Here is a 21,013-nt window from a genome sequence, read left to right as displayed (position 1 = left end):
TCCCGTCAACAACTACTACCAAATTGCACTCTCACATATTCACAGCACTAACTCATTATAAGGTTGAATCATATGAAACCACCATTTTTATATATCAAAACTGGTCAGCTTATTGGCCATTTCACGTTTTAACCTGTAATTTACATGCTCAAAGAGCACTTTAGTGATCCCAACCTGGAATTAATTTGCTACATATAAGCAAAGACTGTTAAATGAGGGCTCTGAAATAAAGAGAAGTTTAAAAGTTCATTCTTATTTTAATGCTTTTACTTTTGGACTGTTTTTACCAACAATACTATTGACACCGAATGTGTGGGGTTTTTTTCCCCCCACACCAACCAGTTCGCAAACTCTTTGGACACCATCTAGATGTCCAACAATTCAGTTCAATTCTGATACTACCTACCTGGACTATCACAGATCCCACAGGTTAAGGGCTCATTTCAGACACCAGTCACAAGTCCCAAGTCACCAGTCACAAGTCACAGATTGCCACCCATACTAACTTTCTATAAATTGGGGGTTTCTATGACCCTCTCCTCGGATTTGATAATTTTCTAGAAGGGCTCCCAGAACTCAAGGAAACAGTTTACTTACTATTAGCAGCTTATTAAAGGACACAACTCAGGAACAGCCAAATAGAAGAGATGCACAGGGCAAGGTAACAAAGTATTGGAGGGGGACCCAAATACAGGAGATGAAATTATTTGCCACAGAAATTCTGGAGATAATTCTCAACAGAATCTACCTCCACAGTTTTCAAATCCAGGTCACAATAAAATCATCAGAAGAACTCTAAAAAAAAAATTGCCCTAACTCTAAGAGATGAGGGCCATAAGGGGTAGCGTAATAAAGTTCCCTAGATGCTTCTAATATACATCTAGAGTAGGAAAACACTGTTTTATGAGGATTTTTTTCATACTTGTACATTTTATAAATCAAGACTAAATTTTGAGGCCAGGCGCCATGGCTCACATCTGTAGTTGCAGCACTTTGGGAGGCTGAGGTGGAAGGATGGCTTGAGACCAGGAGTTCAAGACCAGCCTGGGGAACATAGAAGACACTGTCTCTACAATAAATAAATTTTTAAAAGAAAAAGAAAAAAATAACTAAATTTTGAGGGGAAAAATATGCTTTCCTAGCCTGGGTAAAGTTCCAGAGGTTCTACTCTGCAAGAACAGAAAGCTAGTACTATTCAGAATAATCTAATTCAAATGACAATCATACAAACATTCATGGTACAGTTCTACACAGTTTTCACGTAAAAAAAATCACCCCACATTATCAGGCAGACAACATGTATACCAAGAAACATTTCTCTAATTCCTAGTATTTCAAGTAATGCAGAAAAGTTTATATTTTAGAAAAATTATTGTGATTTAATTTGTAAAACATAAAAGAAAATTTGAAGTATTTCACTAGGATTATCATGGTAATCTTCAATTACTACTAATATTTCTACATATTAAAAAAAATCCAAGCTTGCTGAATACTAAATAAAACATTAACAATTTGTTTTATTTAAGTGTAACCAATCCACTAAAAAATAAACCATAGTTAAAATATAATTCCTACTGAATTTCAATTTAAACATTTAAAAGCAAGAATAATCTTACTGTTCTAGAATCCGAGAATGGATTATATTCGTCAAGTCCTGGTGGAACATTTCTTGTCACTTGTGTAACTGATGGATCCTAGAATAAAATTCAAAGGAGAAAAAAAAGATTACTTATCCTTTAAAAAATAATTTTGATATTTACATACCATTTGCTTTATCTATTCTTGTGGTCACCCAGCAAAGCTAACAGAGGAAAATAAAAGACGACTCTCAGATTCACTGTCTCATTTCAACAATGGTGAAATTTAAACCCATACAACCTTCACATTCTCAAAGGAAAACAAAAACTGAGTTAGATTCAAATCAGCTGCAAGCTATTACATCAAGATAAAAAGTAGACCACCTCTTAATAGCTGTGTGGAACTGACTATACAAAAGCATCTTAACAAATCTCGGTAGACCCACCATCATTTCCTTTGGCCTCGACAAAGAGTTCATGTTCCCCCTTTTTATAAATCTTCAATTTTTCCCACTGAAGATTTCATGCTGCATTACAAATCAATGTCATAGAGCCAACATCTAGAGCATTCAATATTAAATACCTGTTACTTGTTTTATTCTACTCCAATATCTCTACTTTACTGTAGTTTATTTCACCACATGATCGTAGACTGTCTTCCCTTTTCCAAGTATAACACACGATCACACCATTCCAACTTTTCAAATCTTTTAATATTAGGCTTTCATGAAAATAACCAAATCACACAGTGAGAGGGAAAATGGCAGATAGGAGGCAATACTAACTTGCAGCTCCCACTTAATGGACAGAGCAGCACATGGAGACCTACTTTGTGAACTCTTGCTCCAAAAACTATGCAGGAACATACCAGGAAAGCCGAGTGAATCCACAGACCCTTTGAAGAAGGTGGATTGCTGCTGCAGGTTCCTGGGACAGCCAAGGAAGTCCGAAAACAAAGGACATAATCTCTTGGGAGCTCTATGGTCCCACCACCGCCTGATCCTCCTCCTACTACTGCAGTTAATGTGCTTTTGAAACTGCCACCTCCTGGCTGGAGGCCAACCAACACAAAACCAGCATACTTAAAAATATCCATTTCACTCTGCTGCTACCTCCACGGGAGCAGGTGCTGGTATCCATGGCTGACAGACCTGAAGATGGATCACATCACAGGACTCTTTGCAGACAGTCCCCAGTACCATCCCAGAGCCCAGTAGCTCCACTGGGTGGCTAGATCCAGAAGAGAAATAACAATCACTGTAGTTCAGCTCTCAGGAAGCCCCATCCCTACAGGAAAGGGAGGAGCACCACATTAAGGGAGCACCCTGTGGGACAAAACAAACTGAACAGCAGCCCTTGAGTTCCAGATCTTCCCTCTGATACAGTCTACCCAAATGAGAAGGAACAAAAAAAAATTCCAGTAATATGACAAAACAAGGTTAATACCCCAAAAAGATCACACTAGCTTACCAGCAGTGGATCCAAACCAAGACAAAACCTCTAAACTGCCAGAAAAAAAATTCAGAAGGTCAACTTTTAAGCCAATCAAGGAGGCACCAGAGAAAGGTAAAGTTCAACTTAAAGAAATTAAAAAAAAAAAAAAGATACAGGATATGAATGGAAAAATGTTCAGTGAAATAGCATAAATAAAAAACAATCGCAACTTCTGGAAACCAAGGACACACTTAGAGAAATGAAAAATGTACTGGAAAGTCTCAGCAATAAAATCGAACTAGTAGAAGAAAGAACTTCAGAGCTCAAAGACAAGGCTTTCGAATTAACCCAATCCAACAAAGACAAAGAAAAAAGAATTTTAAAAAATGAAAAAAGCCTCCAAGAAGTTTGGGATTATGTTTAACAACCAAACCTAAGAATAATTGTTCTCGAGGAAGAAGAGAGATCTAAAAGTTTGGAAAACATATTTGAGAGAATAATTGAGGAAAACTTCCCTGGCCTTGCTAGAGATCTAGACATCTAAATACAAGAAGCTCAAAAAACTCCTGGGAAATTCATCATAAAAAGACCATCACCTAGGCACATAGTCATCAGGTTATCTAAAGTCAAGACAAAGGAAAGAATCTAAAGAGCTGTGAGGCAAAAGCATCAGGTAACCTATAAAGAAAAATCTATCAGATTAACAGCAGATTTCTCAGCAGAAATCCTACAGGCTAGAAGAGCTGAGGTCCTACCTTTAATCTCCTTAAACAAAACAATTATCAGCCTAGAATTCTGTATCCAGCAAAACTAAGCTTTATAAATGAAGGATACAGACTTTTTTCAGACAAACAAATGCCAGAGAATTTGCCACTACAAAGCCAGCACTACAAGAACTATGAAAACGAGCTCTAAATACTGAAACAAATCCTCAAAATACACCAAAATAGAATCTCCTTAAAGCATAAATCTCACAGGCCCTATAAAACCACAATACAATGAAAAACAAGAAAAAAAGAAAAAGGTATTCAGGCAACAAATAGCACAATGAATAGAACAGTACCTCACATCTCAATAATAACATTGATTGTAAATGGCTTAAATGCTCCACTTAAAGGATACAGAATGGCAGAATGGATAAGACTTTACCAACTATCTGCTGTCTTCAAGAGACTCACCTGACACATAAGTACTCACATAAACTTAAGATTAAGGACTAGAAAAAGTTATTCCATGCAAATGGACACCAAAAGCAAGCAAGAGTAGTTATTTTTATATCAGACAAAACAAACTTTAAAGCAACAGCACTTAAAAAAGACAAAGAGGGACATCATATGATGATAAAAGGAATAGTCCAACAGGAAAATATCAAAATCCTAAATGCATATACACCTAACACTGGAGGTCCCAAATTTATAGAACAATTACTACTAGACCTAAGAAATGAGATAGACAGCAACACAATAATAGTGGGGGACTTCAATACTCTACCGACAGCACTAGACAGGTCATCAAGACAAAAAGTCAACAAAGAAACAACGGACTTAAACTATACCCTAGGACAACTGGACTTAACAAATATTTACAGAATATTCTACGCAACAACTGCAGAACATACATTCTTTTCATCAGCACATGGAACATTCCCCAAGATAGACCACATCATAGGCCACAAAACAAGTCTCAACAAATATAAGGAAATCAAAATTATATCAAGTACTCTTTCAGACCACAGTGGAATAAAATTGGAAATCAACTCCAGAAGGAACCCTCAAAACCATAAAAATACATGGAAGTTAAATAACCTGCTCCTGAATGATGACTGGGTCAACATTAAAATCAAGATGGAAATTAAAAAATTATTTGAACTGAACAATAATAGTGACACAACCTATCAAAACCTCTGGGAAACAGCAAAAGTGATGCTAAAAGTAAAGTTCATAGTATTAAATGCTTAAATCAAAAAGTCTGAAAGAGCACAAACAGACAATCTACGGTCACACCTCAAGGAACTAGAGAAACAAGAACAAACCAAACCCCCAAACCCAGAAGAAGAAAAGAAGTAACCAAGATCAGAGCAGAACTAAACGAAATAGAAACAAACAAATACAAAAGATAAAAGAAACAAAAAGCTGGTTCTTTGAAATGAGAAATAAAACTGATAGACCATTAGCAAGATTAATGAAGAAACGAAGAAAAACAGAGAGAAGATCCAAATAAGCATAATTAGAAGTGAAACAAGAGATATTACAACCAATACCACAGAAATACAAAGATCATTCAAGGCTACTACGAACACCATTACACAAATAAACTAGAAAAACCTAGAGGGGACAGATAAATTCCTGGAAATATACAACCCTTGTAGATTAAAACAGGAAGAAAAACAAACTCTGAACAGACCAGTAACAAGCAGTGAGATTGAAATGGTAATTAAAAAGTTACCAACAAAAAAAGTCCATGCCAGATGGATTCACAGCTGAATTCCATCAGACATTCAATGAAGAATTGGTATCAATCCTATTGACACTATTCCAAAAAATAGAGAAAGAGGAAATCCCCCCTAAAGCATTCTATGAAGCCAGTATCACTCTAATACCAAAACCAGGACAGGACATAACAAAAAAAGAAAACTACAGGCCAATATCTCTGATGAACAGAGATGCAAAAATCCTCAACCAAATACTAGTTAACCAAATTCAACAGCACATCAAAAAGATAATCCACCATAATCAAGTGGTTTCATAAGAGGGATACAGGCATGGCTTAACATCCCCAAGTCAATAAATGTGATACACCACATAAACAGAATTAAAAACAAGAATCACCTGATCATCTCAATAGACAAAGAAAAAGCATTTGACAAAATCCAGTATCCCTTTATGAAAAAGCCTCAGCAAAATCGGCATAAAAGCCCTACCTTAAGGTAATAAAAGCCATCTATGACAAACCCACAGCCAGCATTACACTGAATGGGGAAAAGTTGAAAGCATTCCCCTTAAGAACTGGAACAAGACAAGGATGCCCACCTTCCCCACTTCTATTCTACACAGTACTGGAAGTCCTAGCCAGAGGAATCAGACAAGAAAAAGAAATAAAGGGCATCCAAATTGGTAAGGAGGAAGTCAAACTATTGCTGTTTGCTGATGACATGACTGTATACCTAGAAAACCCTAAAGATTCATCCAAAAAGCTCCTAGAACTGGTAAATGAACTCAGCAAAGTTTCAAGAAACTAAAACATTTGTGTACAACATTAATGTACACAAATCAGCAGCCATACTATATACCAACAGCAACCAATCTAAGAATCAAATCAAGAACTCCACCCCCTTTTAAAATAGCTGCAAAAAAAAAAAATACTTAGGAATATACCTAACCAAGGAGGTGAAAGACCTCTACAAGGAAAAGTACAGAACACTGCTGAAAGAAATCACAGATAACACAAACAAATGAAAACACATTCCATGCTCATGGATGGGTAGAATCAATATTGTGAAAATGACCATACTGCCAAAAGCAATCTAAAAATTCAATGCAATTGACATCAAAATACCATCATCATTCTTCACAGAACTAGAAAAACAATCCTGAAATTCATATGGAACCAAAAAGGAGCCCACATAGTCAAAGCAAGACTAAGTAAAAAGGACAAAACTGGAGGCATTATGTTATCGGACTTCAAACTATACCATAAGGCCACAGTCACCAAAAGAGCATGGTACTGGTATAAAAACAGGCACACAGACCAATGGAATGGAATAGACAACCCAGAAATAAACCCAAATACCGTCAGCTGATCTTCCACAATGCAAACAAAAACATAACGTGGAGAAAGGACACCCTATTCAACAAATGGTGCTGGGATCATTGGCAAGCCACATGTAGAAGAACGAAACTGGATCCTCATCTCTTACCTTATACAAAAATCAACTCAAGATGGATCAAAGACTTTAAGACCTGAAACCATAAAAATTCTAGGACATAACATTGGAAAAATCTTTCTTGACATTGGCTTAGGCAAAGACTTCATGACCAAGAACCCAAAAGCAAACACAACAACAAAAAAGGATAATAGATGGGACTTAATTAAACTAAAAAGCTTGTGCACAGCAAAAGAAATAATCAGCAGACAACACACAGAGTAGGAGAAAATCTTCACAATCTATACATTTGACAAATGATAATACCCAGAGTCTATGAGGAACTCAAACAAATCAGCAAGAAAAAAACAATCCCATCAAAAAGTGGGCTAAGGACATGAATAGACAATTATTAAAAGAAGACGTACAAATGGCCCACAAACATATGAAAAATGCTCAATATCACTCATTATCAGGCAAACGCAAAGCAAAACCACAACGTGATACCAACTTACTCTTGCAAAAACAGCCATAATCAAAAAATAATAGATGTTGGTGTGGATGTGGTAAAAAGGAACACTTTTACACTGTTGGTGAAAATGTAAACTAGTACAAACACTATGGAAAACAGGGTGGAAATTCCTTAAAGAACTAAAAGCAGATCTACCATTTGATCCAGCAATCCCATTCCTGGATATCAATCCAAAGGAAAAGAAGTCAGTATACGAAAAAGATATTTGCACATGCATGTTTATAGCAGCACAATTTGCAATTGCAAAAATATGGAACCAGCCTAAACGCACATCAATCAACGAGTGGATAAGGAAAATGTGGCATATATATATGTGTATATATATATGTACATATATATACCATGCAATACTACTCAGCCACAAAAAGGAATGAAATAGTGGCATTTGCAGCAACATGGGTGGAATTGGAGATATTATTCTAAGTGAAGTAACTGAGGACTGGAAAACCAAACATTGTATGTTCTCACAAGTGGGAGCTAAGTTATGAGGACACAAAAGCATAAGAATGATACAATGAACTTCGGGGACTCATGGGAAAGGGTGGGAGTTGGGTGACGGATAAAAGACTACACATTGGGTGCAGTGTACACTGCTCGGGTGACAGGTGCACCAAAATCTCAAGAAATCACCAGTGAGAAACTTATTCATGTAACCAAACACCACCTGTTCCCCAAAAACCTACTAAAATTTTTTAAAAACCTGAATCACAAAATTGTAGTATATGTATGTGTGTGTATAAAGTATATATATAATGAATATCTCAACAAAATCAACTATGTAATTCATGTGAAAAGCATTTATAATGAACATCTCAGCATAATGAACACCAACAAAAGTCAACTACATAATTCATGAAAAGCATTTTCCAAACTGTCATGTAGGCTAAACTTCGAATTTCTAGTCTCAAACTTTAGTGTGCATCAAAATCAAGTAAGACACAGAGTGTTGCACCCAACCCCCAGAATTTCTCATTCAGTAGGTCTGGGGTGGGGTCTGAAAACCTGTATTTCTAACAGGTTCTCAGGTGATACTGCTTCTGCTGGTCTGGAGACCTCTGCTCTCTAGTCTATACTGTACCTTCTCCAATTCACCTTCCTCAACACAGCCATTCTTTACCTCTCAAAAATGCAAAGCTATTCTTGCCATTCCCTTCCTCCAACCTCTTTCCTCTGTCCTTTATCCATTTCAGATTTTTAGAGGCTCTATACAAACTATAAAACAAAACATAAATTCCTCAAAATGAGATTCAAGGCTTCTAACCATCTAGCCTGCCTATCTTTCCAGCCTTATAAATTCATATGAGAAAGATCTTTCTCCCTTAACCAAATGAAACAAGCTACTGAATAAGGAGCCTCAAATTTGGCATAAAGCAAGTCGTAAGGATAAATTAAAAGTATGACACAGACAAAACATAAAGGCTTTAGGCTTGTTCAACAGTAAAATGGGAAAGAGGGAATGAAATCACTCCACTTACTTCCCCAGGGTTCCCCTCCAAAGTTTACCCAAAAGTCTAAGGAGCAAGAAGATTATCAAGAGAGAAGGCATGTGTCAGTGAGAAAATTGAGAAAATAGAAACATGACATTTTAATCAAAATTTTCAACTTGGCATTGCTAAAGTTAACCTAATTTAGAAGTGAGTTTAGGGTCAATAAGCACCTTCATCAAATCCAGATGGTCCAGCTGTAGTCTCAATGCCTACCCTCACCATCATCTACAAAACCAGAAACCAGCGAGTCCTCAAACATCAATCATACTCTTCCTTTGCGTTGCTTCCTCTAGTTGGAACAGTTTTCCCAGCAGGGTCAGCCTATCAATCTCTTCCTCTTCCTTACAGGCTCAGTCTAAATATTACCTCATATGCTAAGCAATGATTTTTCTGATACCTTCCCTCTGCCCAAGTCTCTCCACCCCAGGCTCAATGCTCCTACAGCACTTATGAGAGCTCCATCAACATCTATTTCCCTGAACGATGATAATCTTCATGCAAGTCTTTTTTTCCCCCAATTGGACTGTGAACTCTTTGAAACAAGAAACAGATTTTTTTTTTTGAGATGGAGTCTTGCTGTTGCCCAGGCTGCTGAAGTGCCGTGGCATGATCTCAGCTCACCACAACCTCCACCTCTCGCGTTCAAGTGATTCTCCTGCCTCAGTCTCCCAAGTAGCTGGGATTACAAGCATGCGCCACCACGCCCGGCTAATTTTTGTATTTTTAGTAGAGATAGGATTTCACCATGTTGGCCAGGCTGGCCTTGAACTCCTGGCCTCAAGTGATCCACCCGCCTCGGCCTCCCAAAGTGCTGGGATTACAAGCATGAGCCACCACCCCCAGCCTTCAAATGTTTTTATTATATCTGTTGTGGTGATCTGTGATCAGTGATTTTTTTTTTTAATCATACATGCCTGGTGATATTCTGTTTCTTCAATGAGTATTATTACCACCTCTGTGGGGAAATACCCAAAGAGTAATTCTTCAAGATAATAAAAGCAGTAGTAACCAATAAATACTTCTTGAAAAAAAAAAGCATATAGTTCAAAAAGTGTAAATAAAAATGTTTAATCTCATTCATAAAAGAAACACTGATTAAGACTACACTGATGTAATCATTTCTCACCTATCAAATTAGCAAAAAATCTAAAAGTCTGACATACTCTACTGACAAAGCTGTAAGGAAGCAGGGATCCTCATGCATTGCTAATGGGAATAAAGACTGTTACAACCTTTATGGAGGGCAAGTTGGCAATACTTAGCAAAATAATATCTGCATTTATCCTTTGATCCACAGTCTCACTTCTAGGAACCTACTCCAAAGAAATATCGGCAAAATTCTATTTGTAACCACATGGAAGCACCACACTAACTAATTGACTGGAAACAACCTAAATATATATAAATAGAAGATGACTAAATAAACCATGACAATCTACATGATAAAGTACTATGCAGCTGAGTATCATTATGCAGTTGTAAAATGGTATAAGGAGATATAAAAGTACTATGGGCTGAGTGAAAAAAGCAAGGTGCAGAGGAGTGTAAACAAATGTTAACCTTTGGTGCAAAAAGGCAGATAAAAATGAATGTGTGTTTATGTTTTTTAAAAGGAAGAGTAATCCAAAAACTAATAAAAATGATTCTCTATAGGGGAATGAAACAAACAGTAAAGACAGAGGATAGACTTCGAAGCTAGACTTCATTGTACATTGTTTTATAGGCTTTACTTTGGAACGATGAAAATGTTTTCATAATTACAAAACAAAACTAATTCAAAAAGAAAAAAGAAGGGAGATAGAATGTAGGATCAGAAAGATGAATCCTGCTTAGCCAACATTCATGCTATCAATGCCATTCTCTCAATGCCACAGAAGTACAAGTCCAGCTCTCACTTTACAAATACACACATCTAATTATCTTGAGTGTGCTAAAATTCATCTTACTTTTAAAAGCCATTAAATAAATAAGGTATAACTTAGTTCCAAAGAGACCCAGAATAAAATCATTCTTCCAATTTTCTACTTTCAACTACAGTGACTAAAGTGCAATTGTTTCCTTCTAGATTCTAGAAAGTTAATCCAGGCTAGAAGTTAACAGGCAATTTGATAAAATCATTTTCTCAAGTGAACTGAGTTCACTCTCCTAATGCAGTATTAGATCACAAAGCATTAGAGTATGTACACAATATACCAAGAATGACACTAGATTTAGGAAGGTAAAGAACTGGTATCTCTGAATTATTATATAATTATAGCTTTAGCAACTGTAAATACTGCTGAGGAAGCCATTGCCTCTAAACTGCGAGAAGACAATAAAACTGAAAAAGAATTAAGTAACGATAAATGATATTGATGCCTATTAAGTATTCAGCATTTACTTTTATTTCCAATCTTTGCTATGATCTTTCCTGGCAGACTGTATCATTCCATTTTTCAGAGAAAGCTGTGGCCTTAAACAAGGTCAGGAAACTTCCTCAAGATCAATTAGTGCATGTCTGAGACAAAAATCAAACTAGGACTTTCCAATTCCTAATTCCTTATTAATAATTCCAAAACTGTGGCAGGAAAATGTTACTCTTCTTCTCCAACATAATCAAAATGAAATTATTTCACCTGATAATTTGGTTTCTTCTTCGGCTGTGGTTCTCAAACTTCAGTATGCATTGGGGTCACCTGGAGGGCTTGTTAAATCCAGATTGCTGAGCATCACTCTGAATGTACCTTGTTACTGATTCAGTAGGTCTGGGATGATGCCTGAGAATTTATATTTCTAATAAGAAAAAGATTCTCAGATAGTCTTATTTTGTTGACTTAGAGGATCACACTAGGCTTCTGTATTTTATTAACTTTTAAGTAGCAAGTAAAGATATTCTTCAGAGTTTAATTTAAATATCATGTGGATCTGACTATTCATAGACATTAGAGTTATATCTTTATGTCATTAGTTAAGCCAAGGCTATTCTGTCAATACTTTAGTAATGCCACTTAACTTTACAGTGTTACTTCATAGTGTTTACTTCATATTTCACTAAAATATCAATATGGATATGAAAACAAATGTTTTTCCAAACAAGAAAATAAAAGTTTACATCTAGCACAACTAGTTTATATCTTTAATACTAGGTTTCTCTACCAAATTTTCCAGAGGAATGAACCTTCACTGTATTCCAAATGCTCTCCTACACCATGCATTGAATTGGATATTTCTTAATCACTGCCACACATAACCTGAAAGATGCAACCTGGGAGACAGTGCTTTCACCTGCTGGAAATAAGGAGACTGACTCAATCAACTCATGTGACTAATCAAGCTCAGTCTCCTGTTTATTTCTCTCTGTACATATGTCATTTTTAAGCTAAATAGTAGTCTAATAACATAAAAATCTACATGGATGATTATTGTACAGCTATACATTATATATCCACTTACTATGATATCTGCTAACACAGGTTTGGGTTTCATGATTAGTATGCAAAACCTTCTATGTCTTGGGTACTTGTTCTGTAGTAGAAAAAAGCACTAGTCTAGGAATCAGAAACTGAGCACCTGGCAATGGCCAATTCTGTGACATCAGGCAAGTCACTTAAACTCTCTCTCGATTTTCTCATCTTTAAAATTAGGGGAAATTTGATAATCACAATGGTCAACCATAGTTCAGAAATGTTATGCTACGGATTGCTGGCTGCCTGTATTCACATTCCAGTTCCGTTACTAAGAAGCTATAAACTTTGAATAAGTCGCTTCATATTTCACTGTACCTCAGTTTTTTCATCAGTAAAATGTATCATATAACTCATGAGTTACTACATGTACAGAGCTTAATATAGTTTCCACACATGGGAAAGACTCAAATTAAGTGACAGGTGAGGCTGCTATCATCATTACCACCAACAGTAAGTTAAGGATCAAGCAAAAAAGCTCTCCACCTATGGCTGAGAATTGTAAAAAGTATAGCAAATATTAGGTAATGAATAGGACAAAAAACAACCACCTGTGTTTCCTTAAAACACGTTCTAAGCAACCAGAAGCAGTTCTTTGCCCAATCTTTGTGTCACATGACCCTATTAACTTGGCTACATATCTAAGAATAAGAAACTGGCCTCTGTGCCAAAGGCAACTATCTTTAGAATTGGACACGAGGAAACCTGGCAGGCCCAACAGAAGCAACTCGATACTGACCAATTGCTAATCAATCCAATTCTATTCCCATTTTTGAGGAGCCTGAATTTGAGACATAAAATTGGGAACTATAACAGCAGCAGTAGAAGCTGACAACAGCCATGGTAGAAAGAGTGACAAACAGAAGCTAAGTTACAGGAAGGTGGCCAGAAAAGGGAGCAGAGAGCAGCAGGTAAAGCATCTGAGGGGAACAGCAATTACTAGAGTTGCCAATGAGTCACCAAAGCAAAAACAGAGCCAATAAACATGGTTACTGTTATTTTAACTGGTGAGGAACGACTTTGTGTTACAGAAGTTTTCACAATGTCCTGTAGATCATCAGAAGGGCCTCAGCCTTTTTTTTCCTTATCTCCCACATTGTCTAGAGGTTAGGGGAAAAAAAGGAAAAGGGAAGCAAAAAAGAGGAGGGAAGGAAAAGCAAGGAGGAAGGCTTTCCCCCAAGGTAGGGGGGAAAATCCTCTTCATATCTAAGCTTAATCTCTTCCTAACTTTTCTTAGGATCACCCTGTCAATTATCCTTTTCTCTCATATGTTCAACTGCTTCTTCCCAGCAAGATACCTCACATTTCAAGTCTTGATCATCTTTAAAATGCACACAAGCAAAACAAAAAACAAACAAACAAAAAAATCCATCCTCCACCCCAGAGATCAATCTGCCAGTATTTCTCATGTGTCAACGGCAATGAACTCCTTACTGGTCTTCCCTCCCTATCCTCCAACCCCATCCCAACCTATTCTTCATAATAAGCCAGAATCAGCTTTTCAAAATACAAACCTTTTCATGTCATTCCTACAGATATAATTAATGTGAAGTAGATATATTTGAGGCCTTTGAAATTTTTAAATACTTAGGAATGGACAATGAAAACTGGCGAAATCATTTATTGAACAGATTGCAATGACAGGTAAATTCTCACCATTAAGTGACTGCTAAGAATGGGAGACAAACTTTAGACTGGCAATAATAAATGACATTCTTTTATCACACACATCCCACAGTGTGCAAAAGCCATCTATTGCTGTAGTAATGCATTTTATAGATGTGCTATACACCTGTGCTACCTGTAAATATGGCAGCCATCAGCCACATGTAGCTCTTAAAATGTAGTCCAATTGAAATGTGCTAAAAGTACAAAATACATTAGATTTTCAATTTCAAAGATTTAGCAAAACAATGTAAAATATCTCTAATTTTTATATATCGGGGGAACCCACCCCCAATATTTCAACATAGGTTTTTTCTATTTTTCATAAGTGTCGGCCAGCTAGAAATAAAGAGAGACAGTATAAAGAGAGGAATTTTACAGCTGGGCCGCCACGGGTGACATCATATATCAGTAGGACCGTGATGCCCACCTGAGCCTCAAAACCAGCAAGTTTTTATTAAGGATTTCAAAAGGGGAGGGGGTGTACGAACAGGGAGTAGGTACAAAGACCACATGCTTCAAAGGGCAAAAAGCAGAACTATTAATAAGGATCTAACAAAGATCACATGCTTCTGAGGAAACAGGACAAAGGGCAAAAGCAGAACTCCTGATAAGGGTCCAACAAAGATCACAAGGCAAAGGGTAAAAGCAGAACTACTGATAAAGGTCTACGTTCTGCGGCGCACGTATTGTCTTGATAAACATCTTAAACAACAGAAAACAGGGTTCAAGAGCAGAGAACCAGTCTGACCACAAATTTACCAGGGCAGAGTTTTTTCCCCACCCTAGTAAGCCTAAGGATACTGCCGGAGACCAGGGCATATCTCAGTCCTTATCTCAACCACATAAGACAGACATTCCCAGAGCAGCCATTTATAGACCTCCCCCTAGGAATGCATTCCTTTCCCAGGGTATTAATATTAATATTCCTTGCTAGGAAAAGAATTTAGCAATATCTTCCCTACTTGCACGTCCATTTATAGGCTCTCTGCAAGAAGAAAAATATGGCTCTTTTTGCCTAATCCCGCAGGTAGTCAGACCTTATGGTTGTCTTCCCTTGTTCCCCAAAAATCGCTGTTATTCTGTTATTTTTCAAGGTGCACTGATTTCATTTTGTTCAAACACACGTTTTGTAATCAATTTGTACAGTTAACACAATTATCACAGTGGTCCTGAGGTGACGTACATTCTCAGCTTATGAAGATAACAGGATTAAGAGATTAAAGACTGGCATAAGAAATTATAAAAGTATTATTTGGGAGCTGACCAAATGTCCATATTAAAATGAAATAACCTCTGCCATGGCTCCAGCCGGTCCCTCCGTTTGGGGTCCCTGACTTCCTGCAACATTTATATTGATTAGGTGTTGAAATAAGATTCTTTATATGGAGTAAAATAAAATGTATTACAATTAAGTTCACTCGGTTTTTCTTTTTTTTCTGATATGGCTACTAGAAAATTTTAAATTGCATATGTGGCAGAAATTATATTTCTATTGGACAGTACTGTCCAGGCACTACAACTTATTCAAGACTGGCTCATAGAATAATTTCACTTTTGTCCATTTGGACAAATTCAATTACGTTAGCAAAAAGAAATACGACAAACTAGACTTAAATTTCCTCTAAGTTTAAAATTACAAAGGATGACAAGAGACATGATTAGAATCTTTCCAGTCCAGTATTTTTATATAACACAGTAGCAGATTTTCACCATTACTTCCTTCACACTTTTTCATGAGATACAGAAGGTAATATTTTGAATATATTAAGCATTTATAAGGAAATGCACATTTACAGTTCTATCAAGGAAGCCAATGGGAAATTGAAGGCTACAGATTCAAAGAGAGAAAGAAAATTCATCTAGGTTAGCATGATACCAGACTCTTATTAATTATTTCATGTAATCCTCAGAAGAGCTTTATGACTTGGGTTCTATATCTTTTCTTTCACTGCTGAGAATACTGACTCAGAGATGTTTTAGTAATTTGCCCAAAGTCATATAATAAGTGACATGGTCAGGATTCAAATCCAAATCTAAATCCAAAGACCAAGTTGTTGGAAGAAAATGCAATGAAGAAAATAAATTTATGTTCAAAACTCTATTTCCTCAGAAGAAAAAGAATATTGTGCTGCTCTATAAAACATAATTAATATACTCTTCAATAGCTCTGCTTGGTTCAATCAAGATTATACACTACACTAGACAACTTGATTACACAAGAAAGGCCCCAAGCTGAGAGGCCCTCCCCTCAGTGAGTTCAATTTTTCCCCTACTCCATAATTCTCAGAGTTACTATAATCATATGAATTTAATAAATACTAAGAAATTCACTCACCTGGAATAGTACTACAGTTTCTAAATGCCCCACTTTTTTTAAAAAGGAGCTAGGAAAAACCATTAAAAATCTCTCAACAAGACTCTAAGACAACAGTGTATTTAGCGAAACTTTTATAACTGTGATACGTGCTTAATAATCACTAGGAATTATTCAACACATCATGATTTTGAAAAATTCATATCATGGCAAGGGTCATAACCATCTTATTCAAATCTAAAAGAGACTCACGTTTATAGACCCAAATCAGTCCTTAGTAAATTAGAAACTTAGCTAAAGCAATCATGCCCAAGCCAACTTACCTCCTAAGTAGGCATCTGTTTGATTATCGAGTACACTCTATAGATTCTAGAGAAAGAATTCTTTGGAAACAAACATAATTTATGAATATAATTTGGTAAAAATTTCCTGCAGATAATTAATAATATACGTAATGAACCTAAATAATATAGAAAGCAAGAAATTCTAGTTTCTTAGCTAACAGCCAAAATGACATTGAGTGGTCTGGTCCTTTTTTTGTTTCATTTTATACTGCCAGCAGCACTTTTAAGCAATTGCTATGAGAAACTATTTCTCACATTATCCTTACCCTTATTAAAGCAATTCCATGAAACAATTGTAGTCCAAGTCCTGTCATTCCTGAGTAAACTTAGAAAAATTAACTTCTGTGTCCGAATTTCCCTACCTATAAAATGAGAGAAGTGAAGTATAACAACACATATGCCTTCTGCCTCAGATTCTGCATTTAGGGGAACTGAGGCAAGATAGTTCAGGCCTCATCTTCTCAGGAAGTTCTGTTTCTATAATATGAAGAACATGCTATTCTTGTTTGGTAGCATCAAAGCATTTATCACACATTATATCTCCCAACTAAAGTGTGGATTATTTGACATTAGAAACTTCTCTTTATCTTGTATCCCAAGTGACTATCACAGTGTCTGATTTTTGGGAGTTCCATATACGTTACTAAATAACCTACTCTTACTCCATCTTCAATGGTAACAATCCCTTGGAGACAATTGCGTTTGGCCCACTTTAATCTCTAATGCAGTCACAGTAATTATATAAAATTTTAAATAACCATAAAGACCTATTAAACTGGCAAGCTCTCCATTTTAAATATAATGGTTGATAAAGACTGAGAATATGTTTTGTTTGTTTTTCAAATTACACCATTAGGTTCACTCAAAGTCACTAACCAAAATAACAGAAATTAGATGGTCCACTGGCAAAAGAATTAGATACCAAATGCTATCAGATACCACAGAGGTAAAGGCAGTCCTGCTAGTCCAAATTTCACATTCTATTTTGTAGTACCATATCTGAACTATAGGAACTACATGAAAACATGTTTTGACTGAACTATAGTAAAAAAAAAAGATAATATGCCTAAAGATAGAGCAGTGGCAAGAAACCAAATTACGTCTTAAAGCAATCAGTAGGGCAAAGAACTGAACATTTAGAGAATATAAACATGTCTTACATGGATAGTAAATCCTTAAGAAAGATTTAAAAAATAGAGGTGTAATTTTATCCCCATGTGGCAACCTTCCTACATAGCAACTTTCCTACAGCTAGGGATGCTTGTTTTAGGTTGAGTTAGTCAGTCTTTGTGGTTTTATATCAGATGTAGCAAGCCTAAGGTAAGTAGCATATTGCAAAAATGCAAATTAATGTACTCCCAAAGCTTGCAAGTAGTAATACATGCTTTTTCTATTTAATATAAACATTTTTAATGGAAATGTTTATAGCTGAATCTCAGAGGAACTTCACCACCACTTAGAGCTGAGTTCATAAGAAAAAGTTCTATAAACTATACATACTGCAGGCAAACATTTCTGTGTTCTTAGCCTGGTGTCAGGGAGTTAAGAAAAGGAATAAGTGAAATTTGCAGAGGTTTGTATTCCACTAGTAGAGGGGAGAAGGTAAGAAGGTGGGCTCTGGAACCACACTGCATAAGGTTTGCTTCTCTACCTCCTAGCTAGGTGACCATAGGCAAATTAATTTTCTAACTTCAGTATTTAGTTATTGTTGTTGTTATGTTTCTTATATTAATAGTTCCAGGAGTTTTCCTTTTGAATCGGAAAAAAGATGGGAATCTTTTTAAATAACAGATAAAGAAAATAAATAATAATGCAAGATTATCTTTTGTTGCAACACGTAATTATTATTTATTTTACCCCAAGTTGCCTGTATTTCCTAAAGTAGGCTCTAATTTTTTATTAACTTTCACACTTTTTGGTATTAACAGAAATAGAAACAAAAACAAGACATGCAAATTACTAGTTGCCTTACCAAGGTCAGGGATTTTAGAAGCTATTATGTATCATGACTTGAAGTGAGGATAACAGTAAGAACTCCTTTTATTGTTATGACAAATCATCTTGTGATGCAAGTTTCATATAAATGTTGGAGAGTTGTGCACTTGCTTGGAGATTTTTGAAAAAGACATCTAATGTTTTTTTTTTGTATCTGAGCTATTAGTTTTCAAGGTTATGATTACTTTTCAACGTCACGGGAGGCTGGGGGGGATGAATCCCTGATATCACAAATGAACCTTCCCCCTCTTTGGGTACATTACTGTAGAGAATGCTTGGGTTTGGTGCTACATACTACAATTCTAAGCACTGGCCTGGGAAGCTTAACCACCATTTAGAATTTGTTTATAAGAAAAAGTGCCAAATGGTGGTAAAATTACACCTAGTTTACCAACTCCTGGCCATGACTGGCCAATACTCCTGATGCTCTTTTCCCATTACCTACCACTTTCACTTGACAGTGCTCTCCATATAGCCCAAATTATCATATGAGAATTCTAACCACCATTAGTGGACTTCCACGGATTAAACGGCTGCCATTAGCATGTATATAACACGGCCACAGCTTATTTCTCTTGAAGAAAGTGGGAACTTACAGTATTTGCTATGTACAGAATGCTTCTATAATATGCATTGTTTTCACTGTGTTTGAGAAGCAAACACCTTTAATAGCTACATATACTAAATTATTTGCATTCAAATGTTTTGTGCTTTCTTCTACTATCAATCAAGTTATAATTATCAATGTATAACTATCACAAATCCCTCCTTCCTAATTTGATTTCAGCAATACTCAAAATGCATAACGCTTTACACTATACACATATCCTTTGCTTTAAGAGTTTAAGGGGTTCCAGTGTTTCTGCTTAAATGCAAAAATGTATTATTTAATTCAACTGTATTCTGTAAAATAAGTGGAAGTATTTCTTTTAAGGAAGCGTTTATTTTTTTAAAAAAAGGAAACGTATCAAGTTGGTAATATTGACAATGTGTTCATAATTACATTCTAAAACCAAGTGTAAAACCTGCTATTAAATTTGTTTTTAAGCATTAAAGTATGCAAAGACTTAGAAGCAGTTGCAAAAGCAGCTCTGGCAATTTTAGAAGCCGGACAAGTTAATACATACTCACAAAACCTGGTGACTACCAGGCATTTGCAAGGCATTTTTGCATGAAACATGAGGGCTTTTTCAGATAAAATACTTCATCTCCTTTGCAAGAACACAGATTAAGAATACTGAGATTTTTGACAAGTGTGCCAAAATCATTCAATGGGGAATGAACAATCTTTTCAACAAATGGTGCTGGAACAACCATTATAACCACATGCAAAACAATAAAGTTGACCTTACGTCATACCAAATACAAAAATTAACTCAAAATGAATCATAGACCTAAATTCAAGAGCTAAAACTATAAAACTCTTTGAAGAAAACATAGGGATAAACCTTCTTTACCTCAGATTTGGCGAAGGATTCTTAGATGTGACACTAAAACACCAACAACAAAAAATAGGTAATTTGAACTTAACAAAATTAAAAGCTTTTGTGCTTCAAAAGATGTTATCAAGAAAGTAAAAAGACAACCCAGAAAATGGGAAAAAAAGTCACAAATCACATACCTGATAAAGGTATGTATCCAGGATATATAAAAACTCTTATAACTCAATAATAAAAAAGACAACCCAATCTAAGAATAGCCAAAGGATCTGCACAGACATCAAAGAAATATGCAAATGCCAATAAGTAAATGAGAAGATTCTCAACATCATTAGTTATCAGCAGACTGCAAATCAAAACCACAAGATACCACTTCACCCCCACTAGGATGACTAGAATAAAAAACAGGTATTAGCAAGTGTTAACGAAGATGTAGAGAAATCTACATACTCATACACTGCTAGCAGGAATATAAAATGGTACAGCCACTTTGGAAAAGGGTCTGGAAGTTCCTCCACAATTAAACAGAGTTACCACGTGCCTAGGCAATTCCACTTGTAGGTATATATCCCCAAAAGAATTTAAAACAGGTGATCAAACAAAACACTTGTACAGGAATGTTTATAGACACATTATCTGCAATAGCCAAAAAACAGAAACAACTTAGGTGTCCAGCAACAGGATAAAGTAACATTACTAATTCTGAAAAGCACCTAAAGCCAAATGCCAAGGAGAAGGGGATTACGGGATTGCTCTCTGGGTATAGATCTGTAAGGCTTCTGCACAGAAAGGAGAACAGGGGTTTCAACACCAGTCTACACATATGAAGTCAAAAGCTGCAGGACATTACAGACTGCCTCAGTAGGAACAGTAGGAGACCTGTTACAAGGTTAAATCTAACCAAACTCCATGTCGCCT

The 21,013-nt window shown here is 36.1% G+C and overlaps 1 protein-coding gene across 2 annotated transcripts in view; it reads right to left on the bottom strand.

Annotated features, from left to right (window-relative positions):
* Window positions 1-21,013, bottom strand: part of SCAMP1 (secretory carrier membrane protein 1) — a 123,062-nt gene that overhangs the window by 87,174 nt on the left and 14,875 nt on the right. The window contains exon 2 of one of the 2 annotated variants that reach the window (XM_055299192.2): window positions 1,617-1,694. The exons of the other annotated variant lie outside the window; for it this stretch is intronic. Within the exon in view, the coding sequence (XP_055155167.1) occupies window positions 1,617-1,694 (78 nt within the window). The remainder of the gene's footprint in view (window positions 1-1,616; window positions 1,695-21,013) is intronic. 2 annotated transcript variants of the gene reach the window in all.

The sequence above is a fragment of the Symphalangus syndactylus genome, chromosome 11 (genome assembly GCF_028878055.3).
Source record: "Symphalangus syndactylus isolate Jambi chromosome 11, NHGRI_mSymSyn1-v2.1_pri, whole genome shotgun sequence".
NCBI lineage: Eukaryota > Metazoa > Chordata > Mammalia > Primates > Hylobatidae > Symphalangus > Symphalangus syndactylus.
This window is presented reverse-complemented; position numbering and strand designations above follow the sequence as displayed.